At 35.2% G+C, this 23089-nt stretch overlaps 5 protein-coding genes and 1 pseudogene across 9 annotated transcripts; 3 read left to right on the top strand and 3 right to left on the bottom strand.

The window, feature by feature from the left end:
• Window positions 1–497: 497 nt before the first annotated feature.
• Window positions 498–1601, bottom strand: LOC147288069 (uncharacterized). The gene has a single exon (XM_086241909.1). The coding sequence runs from the start codon at window positions 1531–1533 to the stop codon at window positions 862–864; it is 672 nt and encodes a 223-aa protein (XP_086098035.1). The 5' UTR covers window positions 1534–1601; the 3' UTR covers window positions 498–861.
• Window positions 1602–4514: 2913 nt separating this feature from the next.
• On the bottom strand, window positions 4515–6786 carry LOC147288068 (GDSL esterase/lipase At2g04570-like). Its single transcript, XM_086239673.1, has 3 exons — window positions 6353–6786; window positions 5517–6009; window positions 4515–4929 (listed from the first exon to the last, which is right to left on the bottom strand). Exons 1-3 carry the CDS (start codon window positions 6722–6724, stop codon window positions 4736–4738), a joined length of 1059 nt encoding a protein of 352 aa, XP_086095799.1. The 5' UTR covers window positions 6725–6786; the 3' UTR covers window positions 4515–4735.
• A 1947-nt stretch (window positions 6787–8733) lies between these two features.
• LOC147288067 (GDSL esterase/lipase At2g42990-like) lies at window positions 8734–11984 on the bottom strand. The gene is made up of 3 exons (XM_086239929.1): window positions 11436–11984; window positions 10636–11128; window positions 8734–9405 (listed from the first exon to the last, which is right to left on the bottom strand). Exons 1-3 carry the CDS (start codon window positions 11805–11807, stop codon window positions 9212–9214), a joined length of 1059 nt encoding a protein of 352 aa, XP_086096055.1. The 5' UTR covers window positions 11808–11984; the 3' UTR covers window positions 8734–9211.
• A 2539-nt stretch (window positions 11985–14523) lies between these two features.
• On the top strand, window positions 14524–18494 carry LPXB (lipid-A-disaccharide synthase B). Of its 5 annotated transcripts, none has more exons than XM_086241238.1 (9): window positions 14524–14540; window positions 15402–15658; window positions 16004–16103; window positions 16196–16301; window positions 16383–16606; window positions 16822–16894; window positions 17250–17488; window positions 17631–17857; window positions 17999–18298. In XM_086241238.1, exons 2-9 carry the CDS (start codon window positions 15423–15425, stop codon window positions 18183–18185), a joined length of 1392 nt encoding a protein of 463 aa, XP_086097364.1. In that variant the 5' UTR covers window positions 14524–14540; window positions 15402–15422; the 3' UTR covers window positions 18186–18298. The 5 variants fall into 5 exon arrangements, with proteins under 5 accessions (XP_086097364.1, XP_086097366.1, XP_086097363.1 ...); XM_086241240.1 differs by lacking the exon at window positions 14524–14540 and having other exon boundaries at window positions 14564–15658; window positions 17999–18141; window positions 18281–18494; XM_086241237.1 differs by lacking the exon at window positions 14524–14540 and adding an exon at window positions 14566–15066.
• Window positions 18495–19083: 589 nt separating this feature from the next.
• On the top strand, window positions 19084–19440 carry LOC147288065 (uncharacterized). The gene has a single exon (XM_086239038.1). The coding sequence runs from the start codon at window positions 19084–19086 to the stop codon at window positions 19438–19440; it is 357 nt and encodes a 118-aa protein (XP_086095164.1).
• Window positions 19441–21951: 2511 nt separating this feature from the next.
• LOC147288064 (mitochondrial pyruvate carrier 3-like) lies at window positions 21952–23016 on the top strand (annotated as a pseudogene).
• The last annotated feature ends 73 nt before the right edge of the window (window positions 23017–23089 follow it).

The following is a 23089-nucleotide window of genomic DNA, read 5'->3' as shown; positions in this document are numbered from 1 at the left end:
ACAAGTGTCTTTCTTTTTGGGGTATGAAATTATAACTTTAGACCAATATACATGTTGATAGAAAATAGCATAATCATTTCCTAGCAAACACTTAAAGTATATTAAAAGATCCTCTCCAGCTCTCCTCACCTTCTCTTTTCAAATTAATTGTCATATAGACATATACTCGTATAGTTTTATTTTTATATTTAGACGGGAAACAGCTTTCTTGGACCAATGGTCCGAGCAAGCAGCCAAACATCGAGATTGGCATTTTCAAGCGTGGAATAGTCAATCATATATTTGTGTGCTGTTGTATACTTGTATGTTTGGTTGATCAATTCAACGCTGATGAATATTGACCTCTGACCATTTGAGCTTCAACCCAAACACAGTTGATTTATAAAATAATTAACTAAATTTCAAAATAATAATAATAATAATAAAAATAATAAATAACGCTTGCCATTGAAAAAAAAACGAAAATAATGCTGCAAGTTAAACTCTCTGAATTGAAATTCCAGTCACAACATTGCTCGACATTATTACTCAAAGATAAATGCAGTAAACATGTTGCAGATCAATTAATTAAACATTAAAAACAATCTCACTAATTAAGAAAAACAGAGCATTTACAAGAGGGACTCCATTTTATAATCTAAAATTCAGTACTTGGATTGGAAATTATACGCAATCCAGTAAAACAATCTAGAACTAAAACCCAAACAGGGAAAAAACTAAGAAAACAAAGAAAGGGAATAAAATGGAGAAAACCCAACTGAACCCACTAATTCGGTAATTCCCATTGTTTTCTGTTTAAACAAAATGGGAAACTAATGTACAAAATGGGAAAAGAAACTCTTATCTGGGTTGAAGACAAGACTAAACCCTATTCCAAACACCCCAAATCCTGTCCCCAATGAAGCTCACCAGCCTCCTCATGGACCCCTTCTCCACTGTCCCAACCTCAACACCACCACAGCCTTCCACAGCCACCAGCTGGGGTGTACTGATCACTTCTTCCTCCTCCACCTGTCCCAATTCCCCAGAACCCCCAATTTGACCATTTGGACCATTTTGACCAATTTGGCCACTACTCTTCTTCTTCCTCTCTTTCTTGACCTTTGAGTTCCTCATCTTCTTCTTCTTCTCAGCCAACTTCTCCTCGTAAGCCTCGATGATTTCGTGGATGAGTTGGCGGTTGGGGGAAGCATCCCACCGTGCCCAGAAGCTCGTGTAGCACCTGAAGCAGTCGCACTGGAACGTCGGAGGGTGGTGGTGGGATCCACCATCTACTTTGTAGATGGGTTTGCTATTTTGGGTGGGCTTAGAGGTACTGTGGGCGTTGGCTGGACTATTGTTGTTGTTGTTGTTGTTGTTGTTGTTGTCGTTGTTGTTGTTGGTGTAGGAGACGAGGTAGGCCAGGACCTCCTTGTCTTGGGCGGAGAGGGCGGCGGCCAAGACCAGAATTGTGGCGGGAAGCAAGGCCAAGGGGTCGGTTGTTGGCGGCGGCGGCGATGGGTGCACTTGGCCTTTCTTGTAGAGCTTCTTCATGGTTGTTGTTGTTGTTGTTGTTGAGGAGGAGTTTGCTTAAAGAGAAAGCGAAAGCGAATGCGAATGCGAATGAGTTTAGTTCAACGTTTGACGGGTCGGTTTGCCGCTTTATATCTCATTTGAGTCATTTCTCTCTTTGGACTTGTTTCGTGGAAAGTAAGAAAGTGAATGTTGTGGGCTCACGCGCCACATGGACCCTGATAAGTTTTTTTTTTTTTTGCATACCAAGTACTAATTATAAGATTCTTTTACATATCTGTTTAACAAAAAATATTAAATTTTTTTTTTTTTTATGGCAAGGTTTGACTTTTAGATAAACACTGATATAAACATCAAGTAGCTATTTGTCTTGTATTATTTCTATTCGAAAGGTCTTTAATTCGAATTTCCATATTCAGATTAAAGTATTTTTAATTATAAGGGTAATAAAATTATTTGAGTACGTCAACTTTTCATATAATGGGTGCTATACTACTAATTGTCTATATTTTTTTCATCACATGAATCACATAATCTAGCACATGATGAAATAAATAAATACATAAGTATATAACACTTAAGTTTTCTCCACTCTTAAATAAATTTTAAATTTTATAATCCCCCACATGTGAATTTTATTACTTTGGATTCATTGTGAGCATTTTATTCCAAAAATGTCTATTTGTGAGCTTTGAGATGCTGAAAAATTCAATAATTTTTTTTTATCTGGGAAAATTGGATATTTTAACCATTGGCAAAATGGCGAATAAATTATTACAAGTAATTATTATGTGAGCTAGAGCATTATTGATTTCCTCTCAACATATTCGACAGTCCAAAGAGCAATAAAACAGGAGTGGGGTACATACGTAGATAATTTTGATGTTCATCTGGACATTGTAGCAAGCTAGCTAACTAGCTAGGAGAGATCTCAATTCACATGCAACCAAGTTTTTGCATATGAAAAATTTTGATTTTATCGTCTTTCCCTACCTTTCTGTTCAAGGCAAGGCCATGTATGAATGTCAACTTAAAACATCAAATTGATGATCGTCAATTTGGACATTACCAATCAACCTTATTGGAAAATGGATCTGACTCTTTGTTTTTGGCATTATTTGACTTTTAATCTGATTCTTGTCTTACAAATCAAAAATTAAACCCTAAACTATATAAGATAACTTCTAACTTTGTACTGCACATCCCAAACTATATAAATAAGCCCTCATCAATAATTGCCTTATGTGACATAGTTCTATGTTCAATTGTGGGCATTTTCCTAGCTAGATCTCTCTCATTGATGGTTGTAAAAGAATTCTCTCTCATGGATGGAAAAAAATGTGAAAGAAAGATCTCATTGAATTGAATTTGGTCCATAAATCTAAGAAATAGTGAGAATTATTGATATTTCTCAATTCGAAAATTCAGAATTTAAATATGTAGTGTCAAGCTCTTTCTATTTTAATTTTGATTATTCTAATGTTAGGTGAATGTCTAGTTTTGTGTCATATACTCAAGGAATAAAATTTCGGGTTTCGAGAAAATTTTGATGGAAATTTTGACGGAAATTTCGAAGATTTTTAAATTTCGACATAAATTAGACCAAAACGACAGAAATTTTGAATAAAACTTTACCATATGTTTATTTAACATATTATCTATTATATTGATAAAAAATATTGAAGAAACCAAATTATATAGTAAGTTTCATGTGATATAAGATAAATATAATGTGTGTTGAAGGCAAATATTGTTAAAAAAATAGTTCATTACATAAATTTGATTAAACAAACACCTCAGAGCTTGTGTAATTTATTTTCCAGTTTTTCATAAATGAAAAAAACTTTTCAGAGCTCTAGATTGTTATTGTTTGTGCTTGTTTTAAGTTGTTCCATTATTACTTTTATTGAGAATTTCAAGGATGAAATTCTTTGAAGGGGATAGATTGTGAGACCCTTTTGAAGGGGGTAGATTGTGAGAACTTGTATTTTTCCAAGTTTTATTTTGAAAATATTTTAAATATTTTAAATATTTATTTGTGAAATAAAATATTTTAGATTAATTTTATAATTTTTGTTTTAAATTAGTTTGACCCTTTTTTTGAACTATTGGACTTTGGACTTCGATTTGTGGCTTGTTGGAAAGGTCTCGAACACACGAACATGTGAGCGCAAACTGTGCATCAATCGGAACTACGGTTTGAGAGATATAAGCATTTGAAATGATGAACACTTTTGTAAATTTATTAACATGAATTTTAAAAACCCAGAATCAAATTGTTTATGTTAATTTCTCTCTCCACATTATCGATGCACGCAACTCACACTACCTACTACCCACCCTGATCTCATTCTCTCTTATCTCTCTTCCATTTCTCTTTCTTTTTTTTCTTCTTCCTTTCTCTCATTTCCTCCATCAGTAACTCTATCCCCCACTTGCGCCGACCACCAGCCCACCCTTTCTCTCTCTCTCTCTCTCTCTCTCTCTCTCTCTCTCTCTCTTCATCCCTTCAGCTGTGCCGACCACCAGCCCACTCTCATCTCTTTCTCCCTGCTGTCGCCCCTTGCTGTCGCCCCATACCATCGAAACCTAGCCCCTCCTCTCTTCCTCCACATCTTCAGCTCCTCCCAAATTACAGCCTCCCCAAAACTCAGAAATCCCACCCAGTCGAAAATTTCGTTGAAATTTCGAGAATTTCGGCGAAATTATCGAAATTTTAGCGAAATCATCGAAATTTCAGCGAAATCATCAAAATTCAGATGAAATTTTGTTGGTTTAGTGTTAAAATTTTCATATCTCAACAAATTTAAAATTTCGGCGAAATTTAACCAAAATTTTCTAAATTTAAATTCTTGTATGTACTCATATGTTTCTTTTCTTAGCAAAAGCAAACAAAAAAAAGTTATGGGACCCATCCCACATCCGTAAAAGCAGAAATTATTAGGCATATAATATTAGATAAACTATGTCCCAACTCTTCAAATTAAACTACCCATACCATATATAGGCCATAGCAGCCAAAAACCAGCCTCTTAATTTATAACCAATCCTAGCAGTGCCAATTTACAGGTACATAACATATATGGTGGTTGACAGGCTTAATTAATTTATGCCATTTTTGGGCCAACATCATGCTTAGTAGATATTGGGTAGCTAATGAGTAATGACACTAAGCAGAGACTTTGGGTAACTAGCTTCAACTTCAATTTGAAATTAAGTGAAATCAAAGAAACTGGGCCAGTACACGTTTCACCACATATTCAGCGATTATATGATTTGTTTTCTCAGTAGGATGGAAAGAATCCCAGAATATGTATTTGCTTGCGTCCGTGCATGAAAACATGGCGTTTCGACTGCATGCGTAGCCCATTTCGAACATCCCTGTACCGCAGCAAGCCACTGATGTCACATCGAATCCTGTCCATCACAAAATTAAGGTTCTTCATTTCAGCAGAGGATCGAGAATGCAGAGCATTGCAAGAACATGGTAGCAAAATATCATGAATTTTAACCCTTTGTTATGGTTCAAATATTCGACCAAAAACTAATTAGCAATAAATGAAGAGGTACAATATTTTTTGATGCAGAGAGACTCATAAAATTTATATACTATGATGCAAGACTTAGAATAGTGACTGATATGAGATGTTTAATTAAATTTTAAACAACTTGCTTTTAAGTATATAAAATTCTGAAAAAATTCCCTAGTTTAAATTAAACCAACAAAAAATCAAAAAAATAAATTAAAAATCACATGATATCCACCACCCAAAGGATGTGACTGGTGACTACTAGCTAGCTTCTACCAAGAAATTAAAGAATGTGAGAACTTAAATGCTAAAGTGAGACGTATGGTGTTCTCAAGTCTCTAGTTTTCATAGTGTCTGGGTAAAAATGATGCTTGTAATTTTGTAAAGTACATGAAGAATCAATCAAATTATCAAAACACAGTGCAACAGAGCATGCAATTAAGTAGAGTCTAAAGTCTCTGATCGATGACTTACCATACAAAGTGGGTCTTCTAATCATATGCAGAAAAATGTAGTATGGGTTTGAGAACACCAATTGGAGCCCAGGAAGCTCTTTATTGAGGCTTATGGTCAAGTTGCTCAACTTTTCATTGAACTCCAGAGCCACATTGTTGTACCTTGCATTGCAGTCATTCCCACCCATGACGTTAGTGGTTCTCTCCAGTGGCAAGCACCCCATTGGAGGCAGTCCTCCTAAGGATATTTTCCGAGCTCCGAGGCCGTACAGTTGCTTCACAAAATTGCCTGCAATTCCAGTGAGAAAATCTTGGTACTTTGGGACAGTGTATTGGGATTGCCTGCCTGCAGGGTTTGAGAAGTAGTTTTCAAGGAAGTCATTGGTTCCTAAGCTCATCATGTGCAGAGCTTCTCTGATTGCTTGGTTTGCTTCGTTTTCTCCAGTGTAAGCTCTCAGTTTCTTCTGGTATTCCTTGTAGTACTCCAATTGCTTCCATAGTGATATCACAGACTGCAAAAGCCAGTAGCAAATTAACCATCAGTACATATATATATATGCTGAAATACAAGGCCTAAATTGATGAATTGAAAAAAAAAAATAAATAAAGGTGCAGCCGTGCATGATGATTGAAGGTTTCAAACTCAGGACCTTCTGCAATTAGAATTTTTTTTTATACGAGAAAGGAGATTCAAACTTAAGACATCTCCCAACCTTATAAATAAACTAACATTGGTTTTTGCAATTAGAACTTTGGTACTATGTTAAAAGATTACCAGATCCCATAAACTTAAATCATTAGAAAATGAACCGACAATATATATATCAAACTTTATAATAAATATTTGGGACGTACTAGCACATCTGAAGTTGCAGTATCATAGCCAGTGCCAGCAGAAGCAAAGGTGACACCAAAGGCAAAATCTGAGATATTATATGTGGGATCCAAGTAGGCAGGAATGGTTGGTCTGAGTCCAAAAGCTTGGGAGATGAAGTCTGTAGGCACTCTGCCATTGGAGAACCTCCCGGTGGGCTTGCCACCAGCAAAATCACGGCCGTAAGGCAGAAAATTGCTCCTGGCAATGGTGGGAATTTGGTTGTTGTTCCCGGCGTCAACGGAGGAGTCCCCGAACACGATGACTGCCGGGACTTTGGTGCCAACAATTTTGGGGACTAGTAGTAGGAGGAGTTGAGTTAGAAGAAGCCATGAAATGTGCGAGTATGCCATGTCTGTCTGAAACAACCTTGGACAATGGGGTGAGGAGGGGGCTTTCTCATGTATAAATATTGGTTGGAAAATAAATACAAGTTTGAATTAATGAGCATTGGAGTTGAGATAGGTTGTTGGGAGTTTAAATTGGTTCTTACACTTTACTGACGTTGGTCTAGAAGGGGATTTCTAGACAAATTAAAAGAAAAAAAAAAAAACAAAAACAAAAATCTTTGTTTCACAAGAGAGAGATGTACCATTTAATTGGTCCATTGCATTGCAAAGGTCAATTGATAGTTTGATACTTATTAATTAGAGGCAGAAAGATATTTTGCACATACATAGAATATCTTGTATTTCAAAAGGACCTATATTGCTGTATCAATAAATGTGTGGGGGGTTAATGTTGTTCCTTTTTATAAATTGTAGATTTACACGTTGGATGCTACTAATTAACTTATAATATGTGGAACATAAACCCAAGAAGCCTGTTAAAGATGAAAAAAACTTGTACGTCCCTATTATAAGGGACCTGGCATCACAGGCAAGAAAGAAAATTAAGTTTTCTCTTTTTTGTGATGACACATCTCTTAAAGGTTCTTCAAGTTAACCATTAGTACATGGATAAATCTTGTATGGGGCTTGCCCCAATAGGGCAAGCCCCACCGAAGACTGACTCTTAGTACATCGATATCTTCTTTCATATTGATTGGACAGCTTCTCATGCATCATGATCACAAATAATGGTCCATATATATTTAACAGAAGTTAATTAGATGTATGGCCCTCTGCTTTTAAGTTGAAAACTTGAAACTCATAGCCAAGAGGACTACACACTCAGCCTCACAACTACTACCACCGAAAATTGCAGACAAATGTGGAAACTGAATGAAAGAGAGGGACAAAGTTAATGTGAGCAATGTCATATGGTTGCAACCGCCCATGAAAGTGACCAGTTGTTTCTTTTAAATTGACCTTATAATCAAAGCTCTCCAACAGAATTGGAGGTGCTAAGCCTTGTGATTAATACATACACCTCATTATGTCTTTACAAAACTTTCATTGTCCCCTAAAGCCAAATTTTTGGTTACACTATTATTATTGTTTAGTCCTTGGCCATGCACATTTGATGTGCACAGATGGACTCACTCAAACGCCTAAAAATAGACTTGGTGAGCACACAAGGCAACCACCACTTTAGATATTTGCTTTAGCGCTAATCAACTTATCAACACTTAATTTTAGAGAGAAAAACTATTTGAATAATCTTAACTAAATATTCTCTATACCATCTAGTAGAGAAATAGTCGGTTGAGATGGTCCAACCGTCCAACTAATAATACTCATTTTTAGGACCTTGGGTAAGTTTGCTTATTGATATGCAATTAATAATGTCTTTTTGCCCGAACCACATTCATCTCTTGATCATTTACTAGTGTTCACATAAGTTTTCTTTTGTCTAGCCCATAGCCCATCCAATTCTCACCCTTAGCCCAGCCTACAAGGCTAGCTCATAACAAGTCAACCTTTAATTTTCAAATTCATGCTAATATATTATATAAAGTACTAGCCTCTAAAACTTCAGAGGAAGTGTGAAGCGACTTTTTCTATTACGCAAAGACCGATATTTTGACAAGTATAATTCGTTTAATAGGCTCCTCCTATTTCTATTCTCAAATCACAAATACAAACAAGCCTAATTGTTCAACGTAATATATGTGAAATTAAGGATAAATTAATTAAGGAGAGAGAATTAAAGGCAAACTAATTAAGGAGAGAGAGAGGCGACAAACCAATTCTCATAGGCGGAAAAGTAAATTTAGAAAATAGATAACTGACTATTGGATTTAAGTCGAAACGATCTCAGCCATTCGAAGCCGGAGATAAATTTTAAAATTAAAAAATAATTCAGTTTTATTATATAGATTTATCTTTACAATGACAATGACAGAGAGTTCTCGAGCTCTCTCTCTCGTAAAAAAACAAAAGTACACTCTCTCCTAAAGAAAATCATAAAAAATGTAAAACCATGGCCAATGGTGGGTGGTGGTTGACAATTGACTTAATGACAGTACTGTTGGAGTAGTGTTGGGGATTTCAAGACCTTAATCCTCTGTTTCGAAGATCAAATAAAAATCACATGATAAATAAATTAAGGAGAGTACAGAAAGATCAATTACACAAATTGGAATACTTTCACATACGATGATGATTTGAATCCAGTAAACGAAGAAGTAGAAGAAGATTACAAACGAAGAACAATTCTTCCTCACCCACACACACACACACACACACACACACAAATAGCTAGTCTCTATTCTCCCCCTTTAAAACCTAATGTAATAACATATCAGATCAAACGACTTGTGAGAAACAAATTATTGATGGGGTGAAATGATATTGATAATAGTACATATATGATGTAACATAGAATGCAGCTTCACTTAGAATAACTACAGGTCACTTTCTGAAGAATTTTTCTTTAGAGAGAAAAACTATAATAAATCATTTAAAATTTTCTAGAAGGTCACCAATTAAATAGTCTGAGATTATCTGATTTGTCTTCTCTGTAGGATGGAAGGCATCCCAAAATACATACTTATTTGCATCTGTGCAGGTATATGGGTTCTGCTGGTTACAGAGGTAACCCATCTCAAATTTCCCAGTAGCACAACAAGCCACTTCAGCAACATCAAATCCTGTCAATTAAGGACAAAAATGTTCCATAATTAAAGCAATTATTGGAGAAGTAGTAATGGGAACAGAAACAACTTAATTATGCAGTGAGTGAGTTTTAGGCCAATTCCTGTTTTCTCATGCCCTTTAACAAGAAAAAAAGAAACCCTATAACAGTAATTGGTAAAGCCAAGTACAAACGATTTAGCTGGTAAAAGTAAACTGAAACAAAATGACCACTTGGTTCTATAAACAGAACTTAGTACCAGATCATTAGTAGAGTAGCCAAATCTTAATCAGGGACGGACAATTTTATTTACAAGACGAGTCCACATTAAATTGGTTATCTTATTTTCACATTGCTTTATACCAATGCAGTCCACAGCTAGTGCTCTAGTACTTCTTAGCCGTTACTGCAGGATATTTATCCACCTTCAGTTTGATTTTAGAATAATTAGGTGCCATAATGACACAATGATTCTGCAGCCTGCAGCAAACAGAAGCCATGTGCCCAACTAGACTTGGTTTAATTGACTGCATGCTTATTTAAGCTCCCATTAAAGTTTCTCACCAAACTTATCAACTACTTTTATACCCACTTCATGCACTTTGATCAGACACCACCAGGCCCCTAACTAGCCAGTTGGATAGTTACTATCTGCTAAATCTGGTTAGTCTTGGGGCCTTGAGCCCTCCAGATCGACTACAAGTTTAACCTTGTAATAAGTTAATTTGCCCTGTGTCAGTCAAATTGGCACAGGTATTTATTTGCCCCCCTTGGAACCCTATTACAATTTAACCTGTAATATTAAATGAATTTTTTTTTTAGGATTGTATATATGAAAAAACTTAAAATCTTCTACATATGTATATATACATGAGAGAATCAACAGGATCAGATGGAGTACATGTAATATTAGTCAAAGCTGAATATATAATTTCTGCGTTTAGATCATCCAAATTCCAAACTATATAATTAACTTGAGTAGAGTGTGATAAGAAAATCTTGCTTAGGGAACTAATTAGTTCATTATCTCCTATTAGGATATGTATTGAGCAGAGAGAGTAAGTGACAAGGCCAATGAATGTGTTTTAATTGTAACTTTGCCAAAAAAGAAAGATGCTTTCATGACAGAAATATTTAAGGCAGTCAGAATCTTGATATTGCATCAACATTAAAGTTCTATATAAGCATTAATCTAAGATCAACCTAATATGAATCTGAAATAGTTAATAGCAAATTATAAACATACCATATGAGGAAGGTCTTCTAATGATTTGATAGAAAAGCTGATACATTTTTCCTGTAAACAGCATTTTAAGGCCTCGAAGCTCTTGATTCAGCCTTGCCACCATGCTGTTCAACTTCCCATTAAACTCCACAGCCACAGTGTTGTATTTCTCCACACAATCATGAGGAGCCATGAAATTTGTGGCTCTCTCTAATGGCAAACACCCCATGGGAGGAACCCCAGTTAGGGATATCTTTCTGACTCCAAGACTGTAAAGTTCTCTGATGAAATTTGCAGAAAGTCCAACAAGGAAATCCTCATACTGTTGGACAGTGAATTGCATTCGCCGCCGGGGAAACATGTAGTAGTTCTCGAGGAAGTCATTTGTTCCTAAGCTTATCAGATATAAAGCCTCTCTAAAAATTCTGTCTGCCTTGCCATGCCCCAGATAGGCTCTCAATTTGCTCTGGTACTCCTTGTAGTACTCCACTTCCCTCCACAGAGGTATCACATTCTGCATGGAAACAAGTAACAATATACATAAGCATGTTAGTTTAATTTGTACATGCACATGCATGTATGAACATGAATGGGAATTTTTGCTTTAAAACCATTTGAGTCATGCTACATTACCTTTTTGCCCGACTCATATATATTGTCATAAAGAATATAACAAGTGCATTAGGCCAATATGAATGGTTAGACAAACCCAAATACTGAAATGGTGCATGTAAATATATATAGGAATGAGAGAAAGGGGCTTTCACATTGTATCATTAAAATGTGCACATATGCACAAGTATAATATATAGGAGACTTACAAGTACATCAGAAGTGGCATTGTCATAGCCAGTTCCAGCAGAAGCAAAGCAAACCCCAGAGGCAAAATCTTGTATCCCATACTTGGGGTCCAAGTAGGCAGGAATGGCTGGTTTGAGCCCAAAAGCCTTGGAAATGAAATCCGGAGGAACGCGGCCATTGGAGAACCTTCCTGTGGGCTGACCACCAGCAAAATCACGCCCATAGGGCTTGAAATTACTCTTCAGGACTGTGGAAATGTGGTTGTTGTTTCCTGCATCCACAGATGAGTCTCCAAACACAATGATGGCTGGGACTTTAGCCCCAGATTTTGCAACTTGGAGTAGGAATATTTGAGCCGACAAGAGCCATGTAATAAACAAGTTGTATGCCATTACTAGTCTAGCTACTCTCTGTGACTCTGTGTCAGTGACTCGTAGCAACTGCAAGCTTAAAGATATACTCAGATGGGTTAGCTTCTGATATAATATTGTGAGAGAGGAGTTGAGGTTTTAATGGGGTTTGCACGTAGAGAAAAGTTTGGTGGGTCTGAGTGTGTAATGCAGGTTAATTACTTAATTGTAGAGGACTATATATAGGAGTCCACCTAGCTAATTGTATAGGCAGAGCTTAGGGCCTAGTATCTAATGGATTTTGCTTTTGCATCTCTGTCACTTTTTAGGAATCAAGGGAATAAAGATGATTTGTATGTTATACAAACACAATTTTAATCTTTAGATTTAATTGGTAAAAAAAAAAAACTTTTAGATTTAAGTTTATTGTCCGAAATTGGATTGAATATTTGAAGAAAGAAGACGAAAAATGTCTTATAATTTTAAAGAAGAATATGGATTAGTAAGGGGATGATATGTAAAATTTATCTTCATTACTTCCGCCATTTTTGTAAAGATTTAAAGGGTTAAGTTTTAGATATTAACTCCTTATGTCTAATTCATTTTTTTCCTTCGATCAAGTTAGAAATTTTATTTTAAATATAAATTAAATATAATCATTTATATTCAATTTAATCCACAAACCTATAACTGTATAGATGTTTCCACTCTTAAACGGATTTATATATCATATAGTGTTGGTAGCATAAACTAACTCATAGGAAACAATTACAACTACAAGCAAAGGAGTGGCGCTAGTACATTGCATAGGACCTAATCCCACATGTTTAAAGTTCTCAAGGCTAGATATAGCACATGTTAATGGGTTTTAAACAAATTTTTTTTTGGGTTAATAATGTTAATCAAATTCAGTGTTTAGTTTAAACCAAGGTGGGGGAGCTCACCAATGATTAATTAATTTATAATTAATTGTAATGGGTGCGGTCCTCGTGTTAGGAAGGTAACTATAAATTCCCAACTAGCTTTTGAGTTTCCATCATCGTTGAGATGGAGAAATATCTGGAAAAAGGGAGTAGGTGTAACATTTAAGGGGAACAGGGACAGGGACAGTGACACTGTGACAGGTCCTCCTAGTTAAATTAAGTATCGCCAAGTGAGAGAAAGCTGGGTTCATTTCATATGAATTATATATGCTCATTTATGGAGCTTTTCTGATGTGAAATTTAATTACAAGGACTCTTTAAATTTGTTTTTTTTTTTGGGTCAGATACTCTTTAAATCTTAAACAAACCTTTCTTATGACTTTATGAGTTATGGCTTCTTACCTTCATTTATTCCAATGGGGATTGAACCGACCTTGCAGTTGCAGCGCTTGTAGAAGTAAAGGGACTTTATCATCTGGTCCCTCGTGAAACTTTCTGACATTACTCTGTCAATGGGTTAATAATCCATGATATCTCTTTCATATTTTAAAAGCCAAACTGTTCCAATCAGGACCGGCTTAGTGCTTTTCATCCGTCAGTTTAGATCGGTATTAGAGCTTACCAAATCAAAATTAAATATTTCGATATTTTTCTATTCGATAATTTTTGTTAAATTTCAGTTTTTGTTTCGATTTTGGTAATTTTGGTATCGGATACTTTCAGTTCATTTTTTATTTACTTCGACATATTTTTGGTTCATTTTCGATTTACTTTAGTATATTTTCGGTTTAATTATAATAATACTAATTATTATATACCAATATAAATTAAAATTTAATCAAATATGATGCATAAAATATAATGCTTGATGAATATATATTTGCACGAGTAGTATTGGTAGTTTAGTATAGTACTAGTATTTTACCCTAGTAATAATATATACTAGTATAATTAGTTTAATAATATGTATTAGTACATATCTTATTAATTTAGTATGTATATATATTGATAAATATGAGTATATTTATATATGCATTACTTACCTAAAGATGAGATTTTTATTTTCCTAAAAATAATAACATTCACTTTATTAGAGAATGACTCTATATATTAATTCATACTTTTGATAATATTAATATGATAACATTATACAATTATATTTTCTTATAATTGTTTAAGATATTATAGTTTAATATTTATTGTATCACTAACATAATAGTATTATATAAGCATATATAACTAAATTTTGATAATTGTTTCAGTTTTTTCGGTAATAATCGATTTGGTTTCTTTCGGTAATAATTTTCGATAATCGGTCGGTTTACCAACTTTTTTTAGATTTTTTTTTATTTCGGATTTCCGATTTTCGAATTGTAAAAATCGGTATACCAAACTAAAAAAATTCGGCCGGTAGTCGGTCGGTTCGGTAAAAACCAAACCAAAAGACAACCCGGTCCGGCCCTTACGATAAGCATATGAAGCAAACCTTTCGGTTTCTCATCTATTATTTAGTGTCTTCAAATGTGTTCAACCTTTTATATAATATGGTGAATTTATGAGTTTTTATTGAAAATATAAATAAAATTACGTGAATGTACATGAGGAGTCGAAAATTTCATTTTTTTTAAAATTTCTTTTTTCAATTTGGGCCACTCTGGTCGGGACTCACAAGAAGTCCAGAGCTATGAACCTATTAGCCCAAAAAACAAAACAATCCCAATATGTGATTGTGGGCCATATTGAACTTTTAAGTTGGGCTTCAACGAAGTCCAGCTAAAAGCTGTACCCAAATATTGAAGCAGGTAGCGTTCTGAACCCTTTGCCTTCTTCCACTGCCTGCCTCTCCTCAACTGTAAGTTCCTTATTTGCAAATTTGCCTTCTCCTTTTCTCCTAACTTACATAACTAACACTTTAAGTGGGGTTTTTTCAATGTTGGCATTAGATTCAATATTTCTGCTTATTTCTCGAAGAAAAGCGTTTCTTTTTCTTGGGTTCTAATGGCTGCTTTCATTTACATAAGGTTTTATCTGAAGCTGAATGCCTAATTACAACACTGAATTTTTAAGTTTAACGCTTAGTAGCTTTAGCTAACTTCATTTTTATACTCATTTTTCTTGTTCTGTTTTATCAAGTTTGCTAAAGCATTATTAGTTACTGACTGCTTATTTTGTTCATTGCCTAGTTTGAGTGAGATATTTCGTTTTTAGCTTATTGAAAAAAGTACTTGAAGCAAAAAAAAAAAGAAAGGGTGCAATGATTATGACTTGGATTATTATAACAGTATTTTCACTGCATTTTAGATGATTTTCATTCTATATAATCGCAGTTTAACCTTTCAGCCAGCAGGAATGCAGCATGTTACAAAAATATGTCAAGGGTATGCTTGGGATTATAGCCTGGTCTACGGATGAAGTAAAATACAATGCTTTGAACACTTCAAGTATATGAAATTGTCTTTTGTCTTTCTAATCATTGAAATTAATGCCTAATGGTTAATAACTCTCGCATAGTTTAGGTTAACAATTAATAAACGATGTATCTTTAGATTATTTCCATCAATCCATCATTGTTACATAAGATTTGGTTACTATATAAAAAGAAAAAGAAATAAAAAAAATTGAATTGAACTAGTTTATTGGTCATATGAATAATTTTGTGAGCATGGGCATCTAAGGTTTTCAGAACACTTCTTTTCTTGTGACCATGGACCAGAATGCTTAGGAGATATTCGAGATGTGGTTCAGAAAAGTATGGAATGTGAATGAGAGGAGTATTGTGGGTTTCTCGTGGCTACTGAGAAGATATATATCAGTTTCAAGCAGAGATGTAATGGACATAGCTGCTAAAGATGGGGAGCTGAGGGTCTTCATAGTTTCTGGAGAGGTATCTGGAGACACCATTGGCTCTCGTCTCATGGCATCTATAAAGAAGCTCTGTCCTGTTCCTGTTTGCTTTTCTGGTGTTGGAGGGTAGGCTATACTTTCCCAGCAGTCTTTTGGTTGTAATTATTTTCAGAAACCCTTTTCATGGAGTTATGTTAGTAGCTTCTTTTGTGTCAAGTCTCCTAGTCATTGACTATTTCTACTTCTACATAGCAAATTGATTCCAACAATTTTTGAGCTGGATGAATAATGAGTGAGCATTTAATTATTTGTGCAATTTTCCTTTTCTTAATTAAAGAATATCTTCACATCGATGACATTTAGGCACTTTGACAAAACTGTGGTTTTTTAAATTTTGTTGTTTGAATGATTTTGGTTAAACACCATGCTGACATTGTTGGAGGTATTTGTTTTCTCTCCATATATGTTCAGGCTCATGATGTCCAAGCAAGGATTAAAATCTCTGTTTCCCATGGAGGATATTGCGGTGATGGGTTTATTGGAGTTATTGCCTCATCTAAATAAGCTCAGAGTGAGTGTGTGCTACATAATACTTTCACTTACATAAGTCTATGACAAATACATTTTTTTGGCCATTTTAATACTCGAACATGGTTGTGTCAGGTGAAGCTGCAGGAGACAATAGAGGCTGCTCTTCTGTTTCAACCTCATGTTGTTGTAACAGTGGATTCCAAGGGTTTCTCTTTCCGTCTTTTAAAGCAGTTAAGGGGTAATATGCACCACCTTCTCGGAGTTATAATCAAACTTTATTGATACTATGGTGTTGGAAAACGGGACATGCTTTTTGCAGCTAGATACAATCAGCAAAGATTCGATGTTCCAGTACACTTTCATTATGTAGCACCATCATTTTGGGCTTGGAAAGGAGGTGAAGCACGACTCAGAGGCCTAGCTGAATTTGTGGATCACGTCTTGTGTATACTTCCATATGAAGAAGAAGTTTGCAGATCAAATGGATTGGCTGCAACCTTTGTGGGCCACCCCATTCTGGAGGATGTTTGGGAGTTAAATTTGGTATGATTTTGTCATATATTTTTGGAATAAAAGTATTGGATAGTTGTTATTAGTTCTTACATATCGTACTTTGGATTTCTTAGATCACTGGTGTAATGTTCTTTCTTCTAAACAGTTGCAAATAATGAATATCACAATATAGTATATAACCATATATGCTGTTCAAATTGACTTGTAGCTGATTTAGTACTAATACATAATGTTGTGTCTGGAAGGATACTTCGCCACATGAATGGAAGATAGAAGGAAACTGTGAAGATTTCAGAAGGAAATATGCAATACCTGTAGGTAAAATCCAATGAAGTTCATTTGTAATCAAATTTTTGAATTTAGTAATTGCTTTATTGTAGACTAAGAATTGGGCTTCACAATGAACCCTTTCATTGAAATGTTCCTGAATTTGAACCTACACTTTCTCCGTTGTTTTTTTTTTTTTTTTTCCATTTCTTCTCCTTTTATAGGTAGTTTTTCCCATATCATTTTTAAGGCATATAATATTTGAATCATTAATCTTGTCTGATAATTTCATTCTCCCTGAACTCTTTATTGACACACCTGTCTGTGTTTGTGTGTGCACATGCTTTCTTTCTCTATCATTATTAAAATCTCCTTTTAATATTTTCTGTATTTGATTTTGCTAAAGGAGCCACAGTCATTTCCTTGCTTCCTGGAAGCAGATTACAAGAGGTCACCAGAATGCTTTCCATCTTCGCAAACACTATGGAATTATTAAAAGTGTCCTTTCCCGAGTTAGTAACGGTCATCCATGTTGCTCCAAATCAGCATGTGGCGAACTTTGTCACTGGAATCACTAACAAGTGGCCTGTGCCTGCCATATTGATTCCAGGAGGATCCCTGCACCAAAAATATGATGCATTCAGTGTAAGGGGGAAAAATAGTGTAGATGAATACTCATTGGTTAGGATTATGCCTTTTAGTCTTAAGTTTTAATCGCATATTGAGTTGAGGTGCATACCTTGCTCAAACTTGTTACTCATATTGAGTTGAGGTGCATACCTTGCAGGCAAGTAGTGTTGCATTATGTACTTCTGGAACAGTTGCTTTGGAGTTGCAGCTTGCACGGCGACCATGTGTAGTAGCCTATCGAGCTCATTTCCTAACTGAGTGGATTATTCGTTATAAAGCCAAGATACCTTACATCTCCCTCCCAAATATTCTCTTGGATTCAGCTATTATACCTGAAGCTCTCTTTCAATCATGCACTCCAACAAAGCTGGCCTCATTGACTTTGTAAGTTTTTTGCTTTTTGATATAAGCATAATCTTTTTTCTTCTTAGTTAATTTTTTTATATTGAAATACTGGGAATTTATAAGTACAAAGCTTGATATTTACATAAGTTGCACATGAACGAAGTGTATGATCCACCACAGGAACTTGATGCATGACGATGGCCTCCGAGAAAAACAGATTGTTGCTGCTGAAAAGGTTACCAGACTCCTATGTGCTTTGGGTGGAAATTTAGATAACTTCGCAGAGCAGCATCAAAGATGGAGGTTTCCCCATTACACACCAAGTATGATAGCAGCATCCACAATACTGCACTATGTGAAGCCATAATTATTGTTTATGGGATGTCATTATTTTAGTAAAAAACTGTCATCCAAATGTTTAATATCATGTTGCCAATGAATCTTTTGGTTTGATTGAAATAGGTGGAGACTTTCGTTGCATCCTTCACTCTGATAGTCCTATTTAAACATCCTTCTTGATTAATTTCCTTATTACTGAGGGTCAGAAGGACGCTGTCTATTAAATCTGATCATGGAACATCAAATTGCAAATTTGCATTGAATTAGGGAAAATAAATAGCTTTTTCTTTTGACAAATGCTTTCATAAGTTTGTAAAAATGAATCCACACAAGGAATGTAAACGGACTGGACTGACCCATATCTTATATTTGATTAAACTTTTAGACTCGTATGTGATTCGTTAAGATAACAAATAATCGGATTCATGCCAAAATCCGATCAGTCCACAGGCCTAAAAAAGAGATTTATATATGAATTCAACCAATTACCAACATATTGGATGAAAAGCTCTAGCCATCTTGCTTGACTTTGCATGAAAGGATGCAGTTGTACCTAGTCAAATTATATAGATATGGTGAAGTGCTTGCGCAGAAGAGGCATGTGTGACAATGGGACATGTCAGCTTAGAGTGGCAGAGCTTGAAAATCCCATGATTCACAAAACAAGGCAGACATATAGCGCAGTCTACTCTTCGCCCTTTAAATGCTAACTAAGCCTCCTTAAGACTAGCTCAACTCAAACAAACACTCCTTGTATAGTAAACAAGCTCTCTTTAAAATCCGTACTCCTTCAACCCCATTTACACTATCAAACCACTCCACAACCCCACAACTCTAAAATTGCACAAAGAGTCCTCCATCCACCCACTACAAGAAACAAAAAGCCTTGACAATTAAGCCTCTGTCTCCTTTGCACATTAACAACAATGGCTGTGTCGAGAGGGTTGCTTCTGCTCTGCCTAGGCGCTTTTTTGGTCAGCATGTTCCTGATCAACGTGGCGGAGGCGGCTGTAGAGACTGAGGAACACAGCGAGCAAATCGACAACGTTCGTCCTCTTGATAGCTGTAGCGGCGAACCAAACAAAGGGGACCAATGCAGGGAAGATGATCACAGTGATGAATATACAGACGATGATTTTGATGACACTTACAAGATTGTGAACAGGGTTGCAGTGACTTTCTCGGCTAGAACAGGCACACTTGAGCCAGCTGGCCTCGCAGCAGAGACACCAGAGCCCGAAATGATTGAAGACCAAAGTCATCTCATTGTACTGGGACACTGATCCAGAGCTATATATATATATATATATATATAGCCAATGGGGCTGGCTGGCTAGCTGCTGCTTCTACACCACTACTTGCAGGCTTTTATTTTCGCTTTAATTTGTTTCATATTCTTTGTTTTAGCATTGTCCGAGTCCTTCTTTATATATATTTTTTATTTTATTTTTTTATCTAGCTGTTGATCAAGTGTGAGATGGGTCTCATAAAGAAATTATGTTCTCTTGTTGGTTCATTTAATGATTCAGAAGTACTCCTTCAAATGCATGATGATCATTTTAGATAGAATAATGCTATTCGTACCATATATCGTCTTTATTAGAAATGTGATCCTAACAAGAAAATGTTACGAATTAGACCCAAAGTTTAAGCATAACCATCCATTAATCTCAGTTAGCAATCCAGTCATCCATAATCTTATTTAGGCATGTCCCTACTACCACTGTAGTAATCAAGGATGACCGAAAAGCACAAAACATAGATATGCTTAAAAACAGGAATCAAAAGAGAAAAGATTAACTTATCCAATTTTAAGAACATCACATCACCATCATTAGCCTGAATTAGCAAACCAACAAAAGCTTCAGGTTCTTTCGTTTTTTATGGTAAGGCCTTCTTTAATGCATGCAAGCCTATTTTTGGACAAACCTCTCCTTATAAATCACAGAAAGCTCAGCCATGCAATTTCAGAGCATTAGCAATTATTAGCCTGATTGATAAAATCATGGGTGTGTCCTCCAAGGCAATCACTGTTATGTGCTTAGGCACTCTCCTTATGTGTGCAATTCTGGGTAGAGAAGTATATGGCAAGAATATTAGATATGAAGCCATTAGAAGAGGTGGGATTCCTGGATGCAGCCCTAAGAATCCACACAACTGCCAAAAACAGGAGGTAAACCCATGGCAAAGGACTTGTGAGCCTGAACATCGATGCAGGGGGGGTGTTCATCGAAGCTCTCTATTAAAAATGTGGTTGATCAACAAAGTGATGAGTAAATGTTGAGGTGCACTATGCAACCAAAACTTACATAAACAAAAGAAAACCTCCTTGAAACTCTATAGTCTATAAAAGGAAATGTTATAAATTAGAGCCAAAGTTATAGTAAGGAAATTCATCCATTCATCTCAGTTAGCAATCCAGCTGTCAGCCATAAAAAATCAATAGAAAAAGTACCACTATTTTTTTTTTCATATAAAAATTTGGTCTCATATGTATATAGTAAGTATGATGGAAAAACATAAAACTTAGAAACTTTTGAAAAATGAATTACAGGCTGTGATTGATTCATGAGATGAATCAATTTCAAAACCAGATTCAATCACAGCCGGATTATAAGTTAATTACATGTAATTACTAGGTAACTATAAGCTCATTGCAATCAATCATTTAATTTAAATCAATCCTAATTAAGGAGGTTTAACAACTTTTCCTTATAAATGCTCTGCCTTTAACAGATGAAGATATTATTGATTAGTTAATGATGCTCAATAAATGGTGCAATTTGGTTTTTTGATTTTGATTATATTGAAATAATATCCTTTTGTCTCTGTGCATTTTTCCTTTTTGTTCACATGAGATTGTTATACAATCACCGATGTAAGGACTGGATTCACTTCAATGTTTATTAATTTAATCGTTGTGTTAAATCCAAAGGTTAGATGCATTGTCCCTTAGGCGAGCACTTTTGTACATAAACCGATTCATGAAACCCCAAAAGCATGTTATAACCAAAGAGATGTAAGACTTTCTATTCTTTAATAACAAGGATAAATCATGAAAAAGAGTTTAAAAGGTCTTCAAGGCCTCAACGAATTAATAACTTGCTTGCTGTAGTACCCAAAATCAGGGGATCTACAAATTTTTAATGGAAAATATTTTGGTCACCCCTTGGGGGTACCAAGGTCACCCTTCCCCTCCCAAAATAACAATTTCGGTAATGTCGGCGTATGATCGGAACCGTTCACTTTTTAGATCACCTATTATAGATCATCTCTGCAAAAAATCAAATCAATCGGAAATCGTTTGGTTATATAACTATTGTCAATTAAGTAGAAAAAATTGATGGTTTTCAATTAAAGAGTGATTTTTTGACCAAACCGTTGATTTTTTCTATTTAATCAACAACAGTTATATAATCAAACGATTTCCGATTAAGTTGATTTTTTGCAGAAATGATCTATAATAGGTGATTTAAAAAGTGAACGGTTTTGATCATACATCGGCATTATCGAAATTATTATTTTTGAGAGAGGGGTGACCTTGGAGTACCCCAAGGGGTGACCCAAGTAGTGTCCATTTTTAATAGCTTTGACCAATTATAAAGAGCCAGGGATTTCATTTTTTGTTTAATATTACAGTCGCTTTCTTTGCAGTCAAAACTCCAAAGTGGTGGAATATGATCGTATATGATATATCTTTCAGTTGAATATATATAGTTATACAAAATTCTTGGTACTCTAGCAAGCTTGCACATTTTTAAGCAGTCAAAGAGAAAGAAGGGCCCAGAGTTTTCATGGCAAATTCTAAGCTTCAGGCATTTTGGAACCACCCAGCAGGACCTAAAACCAGTTTGTTTACTTCTTTGTTTAATTGAGTTCATATATTCTTTAGTTAGTACTATGCAAACTGGATGGTGTTTGATTTGAAAGTTATTGAAATTAAAGATAATGATCCAGATTATTGATTAGGTTGATGATCACTTGATGTTTTCTCAGGGATACAATAACAATCTAAGTTAGAAACTACCATTTTCTTCAAAGAGAATTAATTGCATAGAAATTATCACTTTTTGATCTTCTTTCCCTTCTTTTTCAGTCCAGCCAAAAGATTAAGACTAATTTCTTTCCATTGAAATTGAGCATATCCCTTAATACCCTTTTTCCCAATATTTATCTTGATAATAAACTGTAAAAGATCATATATAGGCTATATAGCTACATATAATAAAGGTTTATACTTTGTACCACCTAATTTTTGCAGTTCATTTTTGGGCCCCAACTTTTAAATGGGGTGTAACCATTGCAAATATTCTGGACTCCTCAAAACCACCTGAGCAGTTATCCTATGCTCAGCAAACAGGTTGGTTGACAGATCATGATTCATGACTCCCTTATTTGTTTGAGGCCTCTCTCTTGCCAAATTTGCAGACAATTAAAATTTATTGTATATAAAATTTTGTCATCCCCATTTGATGATCTGTCCAGCTATTTCAAGCAGTGGACTTGTATGGGCAAGATACAGCACAGTGATTACACCAGTAATTCATTCTAAACCTCAAAATTGTTAATTTTTTTATCCAACCTCAAAATGTTAATTAATAGAGCAAATTTGTAGTACTATTCGAGATAGATTTTCTTTTCCTTATAATTTGTCCATGTTGAGATTGCAGAAGAACTGGAATCTTTTCAGTGTCAGTATTGGGATGGCTGTGACTGGCATGTTTCAACTTGCACGTAAAGCTCAGTAAGTTTTTATTTTATATGTTTTGAAAATACAGTTGATGAATTAATCACCTACTCCCACATTTTCCAGGCATGACCTATCCTCCAAATACCAATAAGCTGCTGCAGAAGAATAATGAAGACAATCTCAATTCAAGTTATTATGTAGTACTAGTAACTTGGCATGCTGGTTTCAAGTTGGGCAGTACA

This window comes from Dryas octopetala, chromosome 4 (genome assembly GCF_963921425.1).
Source record: "Dryas octopetala chromosome 4, drDryOcto1.1, whole genome shotgun sequence".
Lineage (NCBI taxonomy): Eukaryota > Viridiplantae > Streptophyta > Magnoliopsida > Rosales > Rosaceae > Dryas > Dryas octopetala.
Note: the sequence above shows the minus strand (reverse complement) of the source record. Positions and strands in the feature narration are given on the sequence as shown.